Raw genomic sequence first — 19,501 nt, forward strand, 5'->3', positions numbered from 1 at the left:
GCATACCACCCCAGTCCCCTCAAGATGGTGACTGCCATTCCCCTCCAACCACCTTCACCAAAACAAAACCTTAGATGTCAGCATCTCCCCCTCCCCAAACAAATAAAGCCTGCCCCAGGCCCATTATCCTGACACAAGCCAAAGAAACCAGAAGAACCAGAAAAGACAACCGCCCGTCTCCCTCCCCACAACTCCCCTCCACTTTGCTTCCATTAACTGGTATACCTGCCAGCATGACTCCCACCCGAGTCAAAGAATACGCTTTCTTTATAACAAAGCCCCCTTATTCCTCTGCTGCCCCAACTTGTCACTGCATTACACCAAGTTCCTTCATCCCCACCCTCCCTTCCTACTCCCCTCCCTCCTCCCATGCACCCACCAGACCCCACACGTTTTAATATCTCCAACACCGCCAAATGCGGGGAGGAAAATAGTCCAAAACCCTTCCTCTACAAAACTAATGATACAGCATTGGTAATGCTAACAGAAACATTAAAAAAATAAATTTAGAGTACTCAATTCATTTTTTCCAATGAAGGGGCAATTTAGCGTGGCCAATCCACCTAGCCTGCACATTTTTGGATTGTGGGGGCGAAACCCACACAAACACGGGGAGAATGTGCAAACTCCACACGGACAGTGACCCAGAGCGGGGATCGAACTTGGGACCTCGGCACTGTGAGGCAGCAGGGCTAACCCACTGTGCCATAGTGCTAACAGAAATAACCGCACACGAAACCGTACCCTCTCTCAACCCCGAGTAAAACTCCTCCAGTCCATTTTGCAGATGAACCCACCCAAAATCCAAAGTCTTCAAACATCCCCCAGTCCATGGTCCCTTAAAATGTTACTCGCCTCCTCTGGTGTATCAAAGTTATTCTCCTTTCCCCCAGGTATGACCCATGGGCGGCCAGAGTACATCATCCCAAACTGCACCTTTTCCTGAATAGGGCTGCCTTGGCCTTATTAAACCCAGCCCTTCACTTGCCCAGCTCCGCTCCATGTCCTTGTAACTACGAACTGTGTGGCCTTCCCAGCTTCATTCCCACATCTCCTTTGCTCACCTCAGGATACATTCCTTGTCTAAGTACCGATGTAGCCTCACAATAATTGCCTGCAGTAGCTCACTGTGGTAATCACCGCTGTTGTATATATTGGATGTGTGGTAAGGCCCTGTACTACAGGTACGGGGGTAGTCCCTGCCTGCTTGCTCCGCCCAGTAGGCAGAGTATAAATATGTGTGCTCCCTATACAGCAGCCATTTCGCCAGCTACTGTAGGAGGCCACACATCTTAGAGTATTAAAGCCTCAGTTGTATTCAGCTCTCGTCTCTGTGCAATTGATCGTGCATCACTCACCTGCTCTCGTCTTCCTCGTCAACGAAAGGTGTGCCCAGTTCACCTCAGGAGGGCGGCCAAAACCCTTCTCTCCCATCAGCTTTTCAAACATTCTGGCCACATATTCTGTGGTCCTCACTCCCTCAATACCTTCCAGTAGCCCCACAATCCTCAGGTTCTGCCTCCTTGAGAGATTCTCTCGGGCGTCGGTCTTCTCCCTCAAATTATTCTGACCATCTGCCATCATCAGTATTTCTGCCTCCAACAAGGCAATCCGATCCTCGTGATCAGTTTCCGTCTCCTCCAACTTTCTGCACCTCCAGCCTCTTCTTCACTCTCTTCAGGGCAGCCCAAATCGGCTCTGCCATCTTCAACCGGTCCTCTGAGGCCGCCTGCCGCGGTTTTTAAAACTCAGCTGTAAGGAATTCGACCAACTGCTCCGTCGACTATTGTGCGGGCAACGATGCCATAGGTCCCTCCGTCACCTTTTCTCTTGCTATGTCATGTGTCCTGCTGTTCTGAAGAGTGTCCCTTATCTACACACCACTCATCTGGTACCCCTTCGACATTTTCTACTGAAGGAGAAAACCTTACTCTTTAATAGTCCCACTTTCTCCACCTGCACCAACTCCGCAAAACTAGCAGAAAGGGCCAAAAACACCTACCTCAGGTAGGAGCCACCTTGTGTGTGATCACACACTCCATGGCCGCCACCGGAAGTCCCGTTCCTGTTCACCTTCAATCGCAACCTGGTGAAAGCCAGGAAAGGGCAAGAAAAATGTTAGGGTCCAAACCAAACGCCACTTTTAGGGGATTTAACTCACTGTCACAGGCAAATCCACCTCCGCTTGCCTGGAAAACTTCCCCTCCCTCCCACCGCCATTCAGTCTCATTTAAATATGCGGAGTGTCAATAAATTTAGGCTTTAACCCATTATTCCCTAACAACACAAAAACTGCAGTGCTTCAAGAAGACAGTTGACCACCCACCTTCTCAAGGGCAATTGGGGGTAGACACAGGCCTTGCCATGTGTGCCCACAACACCTGAACAAATTTTGAAAAATTCAGAGAGGGAAAGAAAGATCAGATTGAGAGAGCAGGAGAGAGAGAAAAGAGGAGACAAAGAAAAAGTTTTCTTTTCAATCTGCAAAAAATTCACAACCTGAAGGAATAAAACTCAATACTTGTAATTGTTTCGACTTTGTGGGCAAAAATAGATTGATCAGTCATTGACAAATACCATATTGTTATCACAAAGGTTACTTATACAGTTACATCCGACTCTCCAAGACATAACTTTCCGTGCAAAAACAAAATACTGCACATGCTGGAAAACTGAACTAAAAACAGAAAATGCTGTAAATACTCAGCAGCTCTGGCAGCATCTGTGGAGATAGAGACAGAGTTAATGGCTGGATTATCTGGGTCTTTTCACCCCACCGTCAACCATGATTGTTTTATCCACTGGATAAAAGCTTTGACAAAGAGTCATAGGACTCGAAACGTTAGCTCTTTTTTCTCCCTACAGATGCTGCCAGACTTGCTGAGATTTTCCAGCATTTTCTCTTTCATTTTATCCATGCCGGATGCGGCAAGCCATTGGTTGCCTGTGGGATGTTCATGCCTTGCCTGTCCTGCTGCTGGGGAATCTGCCACGAGGTGTCTACTTGGGTGGGATCGGAAGATCCCACCAGCTTGAGGGGCCATAAAATCCTGCCCAATGCTTCAGGCTGATGACCTTTCTGTGGTGAGTTTTATGGAAAGTGAACGTGCAAATGCAGCTACCTTATGAAAAATCATAAGATGCTGATATTTGGAAGAAAATCTGTGTACAATTCACAAATGTATCTTTTCTTTTCCGAGTCGTTTGATTTTGACATTAATAACAATGTACATTGTTCAGATGCAGTTATTTTTTCAACAAAATCCGGATTCATATTTGTCACTGGATGATTCAATTACAAATCAAAGCCGAGCAGAATCTCTAGCAGCAGTGCACCCCTTCCTGATGAACTCGTGCAATCTATGCTCAAGTCAAGCAGGAAACTATCAAACTGCTGTTGATTGCCCCAGCAGTCCTGGACTCACCCACACCCACCGTCACAGCTTCCGAAGTCAGATCGGCCTTCCGGAAAGTGAACCTTCAGAACGCAACGGGTCCTGACAGAGTCCCTAGTCGTGCACTCAGATCCTGCGTGGACCAACTGGCAGAGTGTGCATGGACACTTCAACCTCTCCCTACTCTCTCCGAGGTTCCCACCTGCTTCAAGAAGACCACTATCATACCGGTGCCAAAAAAGATCCAGGCAATGTCTCCTTCCAGTGGCCTTGACATCTATCTTTATGAAGTGCTTTGAGAGGTTGGTCATGAGATACATCAACTCCATACCCCCAGAATGCCTTGATCCACTGTAATTCCCATGCTGCCACAACCAATCACCAGTAGACACTATCTCCCTGGCCCTATATTCATCCCTGGAGCATCTCGACAATAAGGTTTCCTACGTCAGACTCCTATTCATTGACTACAGCTCCCCCTTCAACACCATAATTCCAGCCAAGCTCATATCAAAACTCCAAAACCTAGGACTTGGTTCCTCCCTCTGTAAATGGATCCTCTACTCCCTGACCCATAGACCACAATTAGTAGAGATAAACAACGGGTAGCACGGTAGCATTGTGGATAGCAAAATGCTTCACAGCTCCAGGGTCCCAGGTTCGATTCCGACTTGGGTCACTGTCTGTGCGGAGTCTGCACATCCTCCCCGTGTGTGCGTGGGTTTCCTCCGGGTGCTCCGGTTTCCTCCCACAGTCCAAAGATGTGCAGGTTAGGTGGATTGGCCATGATAAATTGTCCTTAGTGTCCAAAATTGGGGTGGGGTTACTGGATTATGGGGATAGGCTGGAGGTGTTGACCTTGGGTGGGGTGCTCTTTCCAAGAGCCGGTGCAGACTCGATGGGCCGAATGGCCTCCTTCTGCACTGTAAATTCTATGATTCCATGACCTCCTCCATGATAGTCCTCCATGTCGGGGCCCTGCAAGGCTGTGTACCTCGCCCCTACTATACTCCCTATACACACACGACTGTGTGGCAAAATGTGGCTCCAACTCCATCTACAGGTTTGCTGATGACATGGCAGTGGTGGGTCGGATCTCGAACAATGATGAGCCAGAGTACAGGAGGGAGATAGAGAACCTAGTATTGTGGTGTAACGACAACAATCTCTCCATCAACTCCAGCAAAACTAAGGAGCTGGTAATTGACTTCAGTCAGCAAAGTATCGTACACACCCGTCTTCATCAATGGTGCCGAGATGCAGATGACAGCTTCAAATTCCTGTGTGCACATACCAACAATCTGTCATGGTCCACCCACATTGATGCTATGAGCAAGAAGACACAACAGCGCCTATACTTCCTCAGGAAACTAAGGAAATTCGGCATGTCCACATTGACTCTTACCAATTTTTACAGATGCACCATAGAAAGCATCCTATCTGGTTGCATCACAGCCTGGTACGGCAACCACAGTCGAGAACACAGCCCAGTCTATTACGTGAAACCGCCTCCCACCCATTGACTCTGTCTACACCTCCCGCTGCCTTGGGAAAGTGGGCAGCATAATCAAAGACACCCTCCCACCCGGATTATTCTCTCTTCCAACCTCTTCCATCGGGCAGCACATACAAAGGTCTGAGAACAAGCACTGACAGATTCAAAAACAGCTTCTTCCCTGCTGTTACCAGACTCCTCAATGACCCTCTTACAGACTGAACTGACCTCTTCACACACCTTCTCTACTGAGTAATACACTCCATATGCTCACCCGATGTCTGTGCCTATGTATTTACATTGTGTATTTATGTATGTTCTATGTTTTTTCATGTATGGTATGATCTGTCTGGACTGTACGCAGAACAATACTTTTCACTGTACCTCGGTACACCTGACAATAAATCAAATCAATCATCAAATGACTCATTATGTGTTTCCCAACACTGCAACAGGAAATAATGCATTTGTTTGTTCTTAACATTTCCAATATTGAAAAATAACTCAGAAAATACTTTGTGTGAAACTCCTTCTTTAACGAAATCTTAACTAGAATCATTCCAATTACTTTTAGCAGTTTATTTAAGAAGCGTATCAAACATGACATTCAACTAACCAATGTAAAGTGATTCAACATTTATAATTCAATAACAAATGCTTCCAATCATAATTGTTAACCATTGAAATTCATAAACAATTTAATAACAAGAGTACTCAGAAAAAATAAAGCAGGTTTGTTGCCAATGCTTTCCATTCATGTCTTAAAAACATTGTAATCACTATATGACAGATATTTCTTAAAAAACTTCAAGTGCAAAATTAATTAAACTGTATTACTGGTATTTAGAAAAACATGTAAAAATGTATATACACAAAGATAATTTACAGAGTTATTGAAGAGGCTTTAATGTCACAGTCTCAAATTAGCCTCCACAATTTCTTAGAGCATTTGTATACATAAAGCACAAACTAAATGGAATTAAAATGCATATTTTCAATTAGATATATATATTAAACTGTCAGTATTTAGTGAATAATAGCAATATAGTAAAAAAAATCTACATATAAATCAAACAGCACTTTGCCATTTCTTGTATATGAAATAATGATGGTAATTGAGTAAAGTCACATATACAATGTACAATTTGCAGTGATTATGTTAGAATCTCAGTGGGTTTGATATAGAAGTGATCTTCACGTTTCAAACAATTAGATACATTTTGTTTAAAAAGTTCAACTTGAGGTATATAATAAGTTAACAAAAAAAACTGGCACCAAAAATATAGATTGAAAACTTATACAAACATTAACAGGTATTGACAGAAATAGAACCGAGAATATGGTAACCAATAGTACTGTTGGGTAATCGTTTTAACCTGGGATGAGGGGATTGTCCCATGAGGAGAGACCAGTCCAATTTTCCCGAGAGTTTAGAAAAATGAGGGGAAATCTCATTTGAGACAAAAAATTCTTAATTGGTTTGACAGGGTAATAATAATAATAATATTGTTTCCTTGTCAAGGATATTTTCACTGTCTGGGGTCAGCCATATATTTATACACATATAAAGGAAAGAGGAGTAGAATTTTCTTCACTCAAAAAATTGTGAATCTTTGGAATTCTCCACCACAGAGCTGTGAATTTTTAGTCATTAAGTATGTTTAAGTCAGAGGTGATATATTTTGGACATTCAGAGAATCAGGAGATCTGTGAGTATTGCAGGAAGGTAGACTTGTTGCAACAGTTTAGCCATGACCTTACTGAATGGTGGAGCAGATAGAAGGGTCAAATCACCTACTCCTGCGTCTTTTGTTTTTTAAAGCCCAAAAAGAACCAACATTTTCAAATCTATTGTGATCTGTGAAAGCAAAGAGGAAGAGAGGCTAACAACCAACCAAAATGTGCCAGGTTTTATGGGTAGTGCATTGATGGAAATCTCAACTGTGACTTTAAGGAATAGGTTTCTGTTAACACTTTGGGCGCGATTTAACTAAATGGGAAAAAAAGTCCCACAGCGAGCATGGTTAGCTGTGTATTTCCTGGTGCTCGCAGCACCGAGAAACACAAGGCTATAAAACACGACTCGCATTTGATAGGCGGCTTCAACGGGGAACGTGTGGCCTCATGCACTGAGGAGCTCCACTTGCTGGAACTGCTCAGTGTAGCGAGAGATTGGGACACCATTTAAAAATGGCGTCCCGATCCCAGGCCCCTGAAGCAAGCCCCGACCCAAGCCCCAATGCACGATCGGAGGGTTCCCCCTGGCCCTCGCATCATGCCCCCCCCAAAACACCTGACCTGTGCAGGGCACCTGGGCCTGATCACATCTGCGCAAACAATGCCAGCTTGGCACCTTTGCAGTACCAACCTGGTACCCTTTTAGTGCCCCTGGCATCTGACAGTGCCACTTGGTGCCAGTCTGGCAGTGCCAGGGTGCCATCCTGCCCTAAGGCATGCACCTGGGGGAATCTGATCCCCTGGGAAACCCCTATGAGTGCCGTTTTCCGTCTGGTCCCTGTTTGTGGAGACCAGTACTGAACGGGCGCTCACCTGAGGTCTCCAAGACGACAGAGATTGATCCCACGCCTCGGGTACCTTGGAAATCTGCACATTAAAGTGAGATTAACTGTCTCGCTTTAATATGCAGATTTGCTAAAAAGTGATCCTGCCCACAATGGGCGGGATTCACATTGCAACGTCTTACAAGATCGCGTTAGATCTCATGAGACATTGTAGCTGGGTAGATTCCTGGAGCGTGGTCTCCCGGCTTTTATCGGCCATGCTGCACTGTGACGTGCTGCTTTTTGGGCGCAGTGTGGCCGTAAAATCACAGCCTTTATTTATGAAGACAGAAAAAGCACACAATATTTCAACTTTTATTTTTGTCCACCACTATCAAGGAGCCTCATTTTAAAAAAAAGTTATTGCATATGCCCATTTCAGTACGTTACAAGTATGTCAAAGAATATAATGTTAATGTAAATACTTGTTACATTGTTCATTTAACTTCCACCTTGCTGTCAACAAAAGTGGTTTCAGATGGGCAGTATGAAAGTGACAGTATAACTAGTGACCTGAATTCAGCCTGTACCAAAACCAGAAATCATCGCTAGCTCTTCACACCTCTTGAACTTTCAATGTGTGCAGCGCTACATGTTGAGAATTTCTGTGCAAGTATCAAATGCTTACATAGATAACTGTATTCTTGTTGAGGTTTGGACACCAACAACGAACTGTGAGCTCTAACTTTTGTCTGACAAATTTTCATTGCACGATACAGTGCCTTAAACTCAAATCTGTAATACAGCAATAGGCCAGCTACTGAATATTACATTAATGTCATTTGCAGTACCATGCCAATATATTTTAGCCTAGGTTCCCATATTGCAATTATGCTATTATAAAGAGGTCTTTGCTTCCCCTGGAAATCAAATTAAGAGAGGCGATAGCCACTGGACTAGAATCCAGAGAACCAGGGTAATGCTTTGGGGATCCAGGTTCAAATCCCATCTCGGCAGATGGTGGAATTTAAAAACTCAATAAAACTTCTGGAATTAACAGTCTAAAGATGACCATGAAACCACTGTCGATCGTCATAAAAACGCATCTGGTTCATCACGGTCCTTTAGGGAAGGAAATCTGCCGTCCTTGCCTGGTCGGACCTACATGCGACTCCAGACCCACAGAAGTGTGGTTGACTCTTATATGCTCTCTGAAATAGCCTAGCAAGCCACTCCGTTGTATTCAATAGCTACAAAGTTTGTAAAAAGGATTGAAACTGGTCGGACCTGGCATCGACCTATGCACCGGAAATGCCAATGACAAACCCGGCCCTGTCGATCCTGCAAAGTTCTCCTTTCTAACATCTGGGGGCTTATGCCAAAATAGGGAGAGCTGTCTAACAGGCTAGTCAAGCAACAGTCTGATATAATCTTACTCATAGAATCATACATTACAGATAATATCCCAGACACCACTATCACCATTCCTGGGTATGTCCTATCTCAACGACAGAATAACCCAGCAGAGCTGGTGGTATACAGTAGGGAAGGACGTTCTCAGACCTGTCTTCACATTGAGGATCCCCTCCTTCGTGTTGTGTGGCATTACCACCATGCTAAATGGGATAGACTTTGAACAGATCTAGCAACTCAAAACTGGGCATCCTTGAGGCGCTGTGGGCCATCAGCAGCAGCAGAATTGGACTCAACCACAATCTGTAACCTAATGGCCTGACATATCCCTCACTCTACCATTACCACCAAGTCTTAAATGCCCTCAGGGATGGGCAATAAATGCTGGCCCAGCCAGCGACGCTCACATCCCATGAACGAATAAAACAAATTGACTGAGTATGGCATCCGGGATCCCCAGCAAAACTAGGTCAATGGGAATCGTGTGAAACCCTCCACTAGTTGGAGTCATACCTGGCACAAAGGAAAATGATTGTGGTGGCTGAAAGTCAATCATCTCAAGCTCCAGGAAATCACTGCAGGAGATCCTCAGGGTAGTGTCCTAGGCCCAACCTCCCTTTCATCATATGGGCAGAAGTGGGCATGTTTGCTGATGATTTGTTCAGTACCATTCACGCTCCTCAGATACTGAAGTAGTTCATGTCCAAATGCAGCAAGACCTGGAGAATATCCAGGCTTGGGTGACAAGTGACATTCACGCCACACAAGTGCCAGGCAATGACTATCTCCAACAAGAGAGGGTCTAACCATCGACCCTTGACATTCAATGGCATTACCATAGTTGAATTTCCCACTATCAACATCCTGGGTGTTATCATTGACCAGAAACTTAACTGGAGTAACCATATAAATACGATGGCTACAAGTGCAGGTCAAAGCCTAGGAATTCTGCATTGATTAACTAACGTCCTGATTCCCAAAAACCTGACCACCATCTATAAGGCACAAGTCAGGAGCGTAATGGAATACTCTCCACTTGCCTGGATGAATGCAGCTCCCACAATTCTCAAGAAGCTCAACACTCTCCAGGACAAGCAGTCCGCTTGATTGGTACCCCTTCCACAAACATCCATTGCCTCCACCTCTGACAAAAAGTGGCAGCAGTGTGTACCATCTACAAGACGCACTGTAGGAACTCACCAAGGTTCCTTAGGCACCACCTTCTAAATCCACAGCCACTACCATCTAGAAGGACAAAAGCAGCAGATACCTGGAAACCCACCACCACCTGCAGATTCCCCTCCAAGGCACCTGCCACCCTGACTTGGAACTATATCACTGTTCCTTAACTGTTGCTGGTCAGAATCGTGAAATTTCCTCCCTAACAGCACTGTGGGTGTACTTACATCTCAGGGACTGCAATGGTTCAAGGCGGCAGCTCACCACCACCGTCTGAAGGGCAACAAGGGATGAGCAATAAATGTTGGCCTAGCCAGTGACAGCCACATCCTGTAAATTAATTTTAAAAATGCTATCAGAAATATGTAGCTATGTACAAAGTTTACTGTAGGAGTTATTGTGAAAGGAGCTGTGGAAGTCAGTTTCAATCAGATCATCGCTTCAAAACAGACTGCAGTCTCAATTTCTGCTGGACTCAGCTGCTGTTTCAATTCAGCATATACTCCTGGTGACATAGGAAGCAGGTCTGATGAAGAAACTGGAGCTGTGGAAGCATTTGGACTGAAAAATACAACAAATTATTAGTCAATACTAAAACACAGCAATTTTTGGTTCAAACAAATTGCTTGGCTGTTCATACTTACAATTCTGAGAACGGGATAAACCTTGAAGATATGTAGCCTTTCTTCTCTGTCTCGGTGGGTTCAGAGACTGTTTAAAAGAAAAATAAATATGAATTTCAGTACTTAACAGATTTTAATTATTTGTTGTTTTCTTGAGGCCAATTGCTCTTTACAGATCTGTAAGATTAGCACAATGCAATGTTTAATTTGTTCTCTCCATTTTCCATGGACTATTTAAGGACATATTATTTGCACTGATTCAATTCAGTTTTTAATTTATTTTAGCTGGGAAGACTATGGAATAAATTGAACCTCTATTATTTCCAAATCCAATCAAATACCTGAGAGCTGTACATTTATAAAGTCATGATCAAAAACTGTGCCGTTGGTTTAATTTTAATGCATGGAGGATCTTCTGTCTTTATAGGGCAATAAAGGCCATCAAACAAAGCAAATATGCTAAAAGGTGTTATTTTATAAGGAAATAATTCATGATTGATGAACCAAACCCAATGTGTTGCAAGTTACTAATTTTGTGGGACTTGGTTTTGGTTGTAACGTAGGGACAGGAGTAAGACATTTATGCTTCAATTACTTTGTTTCAAAATCTATCAGCTTTAGTTTTAAAATTAACAATTGATCGAGCATTAATTGACATTTGCGGAACAGGATTGGAAACTTCTATCACCTTTTGTGTGAAGATATGGGGCGAAATTATCCGGAAACGGCGTGATGTCCGCCGACTGGTGCCCAAAACGGCGCAAATCAGTCCGGCATCGCGCCGCCCCAGAGGTGCTGAATGCTCCGCATCTTTGGGGGCCGAGCCCCAACCTTGAGGGGCTAGGCCCGCGACGGATGAATTTCCGCCCCGCGCCGGATGAATTTCCGCCCCGCCAGCTGGCGGAAAAGGCCTTTGGTGCCCCGCCAGCTGGCGCGGAAATTACATCTCCGGGCGGCACATGCGCGGGAGCATCAGCGGCCGCTGACGGCATTCTCGCGCATGCGCAGTGGAGGGAGTCTCTTCCGCCTCCGCCGTGGTGGAGACCGTGGCGAAGGCGGAAGGGAAAGAGTGCCCCCACGGCACAGGCCCGCCCGCGGATCGGTGGGCCCCGTTCGCGGGCCAGGCCACCGTGGGGGCACCCCCCGGGGCCAGATCGCCCCGCGCCCCCCCCCAGGACCCCGGAGCCCGCCCGCGCCGCCTTGTCGCGCTGGTAAGGTAGGTGGTTTAATTTACGCCAGCGGGACAGGCATTTTAGCGGTGGGACTTCGGCCCATCCGGACCGGAGAATCGCGCGGGGGCCCCGCCAACTGTGCGGCTCGATTCCCGCCCCCACCGAATATCCGGTGCCGGAGACTTCGGCAACCGGCGGGGGCGGGATTCACGCCAGCCCCCGGCGATTCTCCGACCTGGTGGGGGTCGGAGAATCTCGCCCATGTTTCCTAATTTCACACTTGAAACGTTCGACTCTAGTCATAGATTCCCCAAACTGTGGAAATACTTTTCCCCCAATTTCTCCAACATGTGCCCCTTAGTATCTTGAAAGTTTTAATAAAATTATCCTATAAATGCCAGGGAATACCAACCTCTGCTTGCAATTGGAGTTCAGGTAAAATTGTAGTATATCGATGCTGCACTCCTTCCCAAGGTCAATATTACAGTCCTAAGATGTGGACCTGGATTCTCCAAAATTCCGGCCACGTGTTAACGCCGGCGTAAACTCCGGAGTGGTGCACACAGGCGTCAACAGGCCTCCTGGCCCAGTGATTCAGCGGCCCTCAGGGGGCCAGCACGGCGCTGGAGTGCTATACGCGGCCCTGCACTGCCGGCGTGCGCGCGACGGCCGTCTCCGCACCAGCGCATGCGCGTGGTGGCCGTCTCAGCACCGGCGGATGCGCGTGGTGGCCGTCTCCACGCAACATGGCGGAGCGCAACAGCGGGCACGCCCGGAAGGAGGTAGGCCCCCTCCAGATCGCAGGCACCCGCTGATCGGTTGCCCCCAATCACGGGCCTGAATGCCGTGGAGTTCCCCCCAGATTCTGATCACCCCACCCCCCCCCCCCCCAACCAGGATGGCCACCACGGCCGCGGGTCCAAGTTCCCGCCGGGTGGTACCAAGTTAGAACCATGGCTCGAACTTGGCAGGAATTTGGCCGGTCGAACACGGAGAATCACCGCGGTTAGCGGCCCCCAACTGGCGCCGTGTCGACCGCGCGGGCACGATTGGCGCCAATTCTCCGGTTGCCGGAGAATCGGGTCCCGGCCTTGGAGTGGCGTGGCGGGAATTTCCCACGTCACCGCCGATTCTCCGACCCGGCGCGGGCTAGGATAATTCCCGGCCGTGATGTCCACATGAGTTCACAGTGCTCGAGGTGTGGTCTTCCCAGGGCTTTGTATGCTATCTGATTTCACTTTGCTGAATGTGACTTCACGACAGAATAAGAACATTGTTGAATCATTTGTTTTTTTAATACCACCACAGATTGCTAATACTGACCTTCTTTTGGCTTATTGTTGTAATGTTTTCCAAAAGCTTTGTCCTTTGGAATATCAGGATATAGGTACTGTAGTGGGTTCTCTGGAATATTCTCAGCCACCATTACTTTGTAATCACGGATAATGTCAGGCAACGGAACCGCTAACAACTGGCTCTTGGAGTAAGGTTCCACCGAATGAAATTTCATTTCCCCTAGAACAATAGTTATGCTCAGATCCTACTGTAACAGTAACTTAAAAATGAATTAAAAAATCAGTATGGAATTAAACTTTGACTACATACTTTCAATCTCATCGTAGTTTAAAGTACATTTGTATATCTTTAAAATAGATTTGAAATATTCATATAAAGAAAATATAATTGTGCTTTGCAGAATCTAATAGAATCACAGGAAATAATTTGATGTCCTTTGTCATGTCCGAGATGTGAAAGGGATCATAAACTGTTTAAGTCAACCCTCTTTTTTTTTTGCTTATTTAGAAAATGAATTTTGCTGAACAAAAAGATGACTGCTACAGGTCTCATGATTCACAAGTTGGCTACAGTGTCAGGAAATTTCCAACAGCAGTTACAAGACAAAAGCTTAACCCTCATCCGCGTGGAATCTCACACCTCTCTTTGTGAGGACACAGTACAATCTACAAAATCAGGGACCAGCAGACAATCTGTCTTCATACCATGGTGCAATAACAAAGGGCGAGTTATCAAAATTCATTATACCTGCAGAGGTATTAATAGCCACCATCCATCTCCTAAGAGGAACAATTGATTTTGATCAGAGGCATAGAAACTACCTGCAACTGCCTCATTAATGGGCAACACTACATGACCTATGGCCTGGCCTTTCATAAAGTTTTAAGATTACATTTCTAGACTTTGCAATTCAGTCTGCTGTTAACTCCAGCCTGAAATCATCAAAGCAGGACTTCACGCTGACCAACAGCCTCCTCAATCTAAGCCTCGTTGGTTCTTCAGCTAATCAAATTGAAATCTTATTTCTCTAGAAGATCCCTGCCGTCACCTCCTGAACAGATTAAGTCTCCGTACAGCAACCTCAGCTCATCGCATGATCATTGACCTTAAAGGAATTGTGCAACTATACTTCAGCTAGCTGAACTCGTCTGAACTGTAACTCCTCCATGAAGTAACCCTCACCAGACTCTAACTTTCAGGACTCTGGCAATCAGGTGAACTGACCTCCATATTTGGGATTATTTTTCTTTTAATGTATTCAGAGTTGTAAAAAACCTCTCCTTTCTGTCTTCTTATTGTGTGTATGTTTGTGCGTGTGCAACCATCCCCAGAGTTTGATGTATGAATAACTATACTTCCGGTTGACTTCCAGTGGCGGCCATGGAGGGGTAGGTCGCACATTTAATAGCTCCCGTCTGTGACAGACCTCTGGACCTTTTTCCCCTGTTTTTTCCCGGATTTTATGGGATAAATCAGCGAAGAGTGAGACAGTGAGGAGAAATCCCCCTCCAGTGTATGGAGAATTGGACCAGAAGTGGCCGTGCGAGAAGACAAAGTCCTACAAGGAAGACGCGAGCAGAGCTGGCAACGTGGGAAAGCATGGCGGAGAGCAAGGGCCGCACAGTGGTCGATGGATAAGCTGGTGAAGTTTTTTGAAGATTGCTTCACCAAGCTGAAGGAGGACACACGCTGGACCCAATTAAGGCTTCGATTGATGAAGTTGTGCAGAATCAAGAGACCCATGGAAGAGCGATCCAGGAGGTGGAGAAAAAGGTGTACGAACACGAGGAATACATAACCGCGCTGGAAGTGATGAACGATCGCCAGAAAATAATGCAGGAGAAGCTAGAGGACCTGCAGAACAGGTCCAGGAGGCAGAATTGTCGGCCTCCCTGAGGCAGTGAGGGATCGGATGCGAGGGCTTATGTGACGGACATGTTGGAGAAGTTGATGGGGGCTGAGGCGTTCCCTCGGCCCCTGGAAGTGGAGAGACCACACAGGACCCTCGCGAAGAAGCCCGGAGTGAACGAGCCGCCGAGGGTGATGGTGGTACGCTTTCACTGATTCCTGGACAAGGAACACATTCTGCGGTGGGCCAAGAAGGAACGGAGCAGCAAGTGGAAGAATTGTGAGCTGCGCATTTATCAGGACCTGGGCGCGGGTTTGGCCAAGAGGCGAGCTCAGTTTAATCGGGCAAAACGACCCTCTTTAAGAAGGGGATGAAGTTCAGGATGTTGTACCCAGCCCGTCTGTGGGTCACACATGAGGAACGGGACTTCTACTTCGAAACACCAGATGAAGTATGGACTTTTATTAAAGAAAAAAGACTGGAGACGTACTATAAGACACTGAAGCCTTGGAGGGTACTGTGGTGGCGATTTGTTGTGCTGGGCTGTATAAGTATAAGTAGTGTTATGTGTAATAAGGGGCTGTTTTGTTGGCTAACGTTAACTTTGTCTTTCAGGGAGCTGGTTAGAGAGGGGGTGGTCTTTGGAGCTGGTTCTGTTTTTGTGTGTTTTTTTTCTAAAGTAGCTGGTTCTTCACTGTTTTTTCTGATGTGGAGATGCCGGCGTTGGACCGGGATGAGCACAGTAAGAAGTCTTACATCACCAGGTTAAAGTCCAACAGGTTTGTTTCAAACACTAGCTTTCGGAGCGCTGCTCACCTGAGGAAGGAGCAGCGCTCCAAAAGCTAGTGTTTGAAACAAACCTGTTGGACTTTAACCTGGTGTTGTAAGACTTCTTACTGTTTTTTCTGATATTCGTTTACTGGGGAATGTGATGCTTTTAATATGTTTGTCCAAGTGGGGGAAGAGGTGAGAGAACAATGAGGAGACTGACTGCTTGGTGCCATGGGCGGTCACTATCAAGTCAGCATGGGTCAGCTGACACACAGAAGCACAGTGGGTAGCGAGCAGGTGTTAAGCTAGAGCTTAACTTGGGGGGGGGGGTTGGGTTTCTAGTGCTGTTGCTGGGGGGTTGGGTGGCTAGCTGCTTTGCTTACAGGGGAAGAACTGTTGCTAGGGGACAAATGGAAGGTCAGGAATGGCGAATGTCGGGGGGGGGGGGGGGGCGTGCTCGAGGAGGTGGAGGGCGCGAGCTAGAGGCTGGCCTAAAAAGGGTGATGGCTAGTTGGTGGTGGTGGGGGGGGGGGGGGGGGGGGTTTGAATGGGCCGGTCAAGCGGGCTCATGTGTTTGCGCATTTGAGGGGGCTGAAGGCGGACGTGGCAATGCTACAAGAGACACACCTAAAGGTTATAGACCAAATGAGATTGAGAAAGGGGTGGGTTGGCCAAGTATTCCACTCAGGGCTGGACTCAAAGACCAGGAGGGTAGCGATCCTGATCAATAAACGAGTGGCATTCGAGGCAGGGAGAATCGTGTCAGACAAGGGGGTAGGTACATAATGGTGAGTGGGAAGCTGGACGGGGTGCGGGTGGTACTCGTGAACATATATGCTCCGAATTGGGACGATATGGAATTTATGAGGCAGGTGTTAAGTAAGATCCCAGACTTAGAATCACATAACCTGATTATGGGAGGAGATTTTAACACAGTCATTGATCCGGAATTGGACCGGCCAAAATCCAGGACTGGGAGAAGGCCGGCCGCGTCAAAGGAATTGAAGGGGTTTATGGAACAGATGGGGGGAGTAGACCCATAGAGGTTTGCACGGCCAAGGGTGAAGGAGTTTTCTTTTTTCTCCCATATCCACAAGGTATACGCTTGCATCGACTTTTTTGTTCTGAGCAGGGCGCTAATACGGGGGTGGTGGATACGGAGTACTCGGCAATCACAGTGAAGGATCATGCCCCACATTGGGTGGATCTACGGGTTAGTGTGGAGAGAGGACAACGCCCGCTGTGGAGACTGGATGTGAGGTTGCTAGCGGACGAAGCAATCTGTGGGCAAGTTAACAAGTCCACCCAGAACTACCTGGAAACAAATGATACTGGGGAGGTCTCTGCAGCGACGGTTTGGGAAGCTTTGAAGGCAGTGGTCAGAGGGGAACTGATCTCGATATGGGCCCACAAAGAAAAGGCGGAATGGGCTGAGAGAGATAGGTTACTGGAGGAGATACTCCAGGCGGACGCGGGCTACTGAGGGAGCGGCAGAGGTTACAGGCGGAGTTTGGGCTGTTGACTGCAGGGAAAGCGGTGGAACAGTTGAGGAAGGCAAGGAGGGCGATTTATGAGTACAAGCAGAATGTTAGCGCACCAGCTCAGGAAAAGGGAGGCGGCCAGGGAGATAGGGAAAGTAAAGAGTAGAGACGGGAATACTGTCCTGGACCCAGTGGGGGTGAATGAGGTGTTTAAGGACTTTTATAGTAAATTATATGAGTCGGAACCCCCGGCTAGGGTGGAGGGGATGAGACAGTTTTGGGATCAGTTGAGGTTTCCGAGAGTAGATGAAGATCTGGTGGAAGGGCTGGGAGCGCCAATTGGGACTGAGGAAATAATCGAGGGGCTGGAGGGCAAGGCCCCGAGGCCTGACGGCTATCCGGTGGAATTCTATAAGATGTTTTCAGAGATATTGAGCCCATTGCTGATGAGGGTATTTAATGAATCAAGAGAGAAGGGAGTCCTCCCCCCAACAATGTCACAGGCCTCGATTTCATTGATCCTGAAACAGGAGGAGGATCCGGAGCAATGCGGATGATACAGGCCAATTTCTCTACTGAATATGGACGCCAAACTGCTGGCTAAGATACTGGCCACAAGGATAGAGGACTGTGTCCCCAAGGTGATAGTGGTAGACTAGATGGGATTTGTAAAGGGCAGGCAACTCAAGGCCAACGTTCATAGGCTTTTAAATGTTATTATGATGCCCTTAGAAGGAGAGGAGGTGGAGGTGGTGGTAGCGATGGCTTTTGATCGGGTGGAGTAGAATTACCTGTGGGAGACGTTGGGAAGGTTTGTGTTTGGTGAGGGCTTTATTGGCTGGGTGCGGTTGCTCTATCAGGCACCAGTAGCGAGTGTGCGTACGAACCGACTGAGGTTGGGGTATTTTAAACTACACCGAGGGACGAGGCAAGGGTGCCCCTCACCCCGTTACTGTTTGCTCAGGCCATGGCGTTAAGAGGCTCTAGGGACTGGAAAGAGCTGGGTCGGGGGGAGGGGGAACACCGGGTCTCGCTTTACGCAGAGGACCTCCTCTTGTATATTTCAGACCCGTTGGAGGGGATGGGAGAAGTAATGCGAATCCTGGGGGAATTTGGCAATTTTTCAGGGTATAAATTGAACATGGGGAAAAGCGAGATGTTTGCGATCCAGGCAAGAGGACAGGAGAAGAGACTGGGAGAGCTGCCGCTTAGAATGGTAGGAAAGAGCTTTAGGTACCTGGGAATCCAGGTGGCCCGGGAATGGGAGGCACTGCACAAGTTAACCCTATTCCAGCTGGTAGAACAAATGAAAGGGGACTTTAGGAGATGGGACATGCTCCTGCTATCACTGGCGGGGAGGGTACAGACCGTGAAAATGACAGTCCTCCCCAGAGCATCGGTCTGGACCCCGATTTATAATAATCATCGGTTTGTACCGGGTAAGCTGGATGGTGGGTTCCGGAGATGGCAAAGGGCAGGAATTAGAAGGATGGGGGATCTATTTATAGACGGGAGCTTCCCCAGCTTGAAAGCTTTGGAGGATAAATTTGAATTGCCAGCAGGGAATGGGTTTAGGGATTTGCAGGTGCAAAACTTCCTGAGAAAACAGGTGCCGGCCTTTCCGCTGCTGCCCTCACGGAAGATACAGGATAGAGTAGTCTCCAGTACCTGGGTGGGAGAGGGGAAGATATTGGATATTTTAAAGGAGCTTTCGGAGGCGGAGGAAACTCCGGTGGAGGAGCTTACGGGCAAGTGGTAGGACGAGCTAGGGGTAGCACGCTAGCATTGTGGATAGCACAATTGCTTCACAGCTCCAGGGTCCCAGGTTCGATTCCAGCTTGGGTCACTGTCTGTGCGGAGTCTGCACATCCTCCCAGTGTGTGCGTGGGTTTCCTCCGGGTGCTCCGGTTTCCTCCCACAGTCCAAAGATGTGCAAGTTAGGTGGAGTGGCCATGATAAATTGCCCTTAGTGTCCAAAATTGCCCTTAGTGTTGGGTGGGGTTACTGGGTTATGGGGATAGGGTGGAGGTGTTGACCTTGGGTAGGGTGCTCTTTCCAAGAGCCGGTGCAGACTCGATGGGCCAAATGGCCTCCTTCTGCACTGTAAATTCTATGATAATCTATGATGAGAGATGGAGACGGGTCTGTGGGCAGATGCCCTAAGCAGGGTTAACACATCCTCATCATGTGCCAGGCTTAGCCTGATACAATTCAAGGTAGTCCACCGGGCACACATGACAGCGGCTAGGATGAGCAAGTTCTTCAGGGTAGGGGACAGGTGTGCGAGGTGCGCGGGAAGCCCAGCAAATCATGTCCACATGTTTTG

The 19,501-nt window shown here is 47.3% G+C and overlaps 1 protein-coding gene across 3 annotated transcripts in view; it reads right to left on the reverse strand.

Annotated features, from left to right (window-relative positions):
• Nucleotides 1-5,454: 5,454 nt before the first annotated feature.
• Nucleotides 5,455-19,501, reverse strand: part of LOC140392817 (signal transducer and activator of transcription 4-like) — a 206,454-nt gene continuing 192,407 nt past the window's right edge. For all 3 annotated transcript variants that reach the window (XM_072478479.1, XM_072478489.1, XM_072478499.1), the window contains 3 exons: nt 13,102-13,293; nt 10,628-10,694; nt 5,455-10,544 (listed from right to left, as the gene is read on the reverse strand). In XM_072478479.1, the coding sequence (XP_072334580.1) occupies nt 10,412-10,544; nt 10,628-10,694; nt 13,102-13,293 (392 nt within the window). In that variant the 3' untranslated portion in view covers nt 5,455-10,411. The remainder of the gene's footprint in view (nt 10,545-10,627; nt 10,695-13,101; nt 13,294-19,501) is intronic.

Source organism: Scyliorhinus torazame, chromosome 2 (assembly GCF_047496885.1).
Source record: "Scyliorhinus torazame isolate Kashiwa2021f chromosome 2, sScyTor2.1, whole genome shotgun sequence".
Lineage (NCBI taxonomy): Eukaryota > Metazoa > Chordata > Chondrichthyes > Carcharhiniformes > Scyliorhinidae > Scyliorhinus > Scyliorhinus torazame.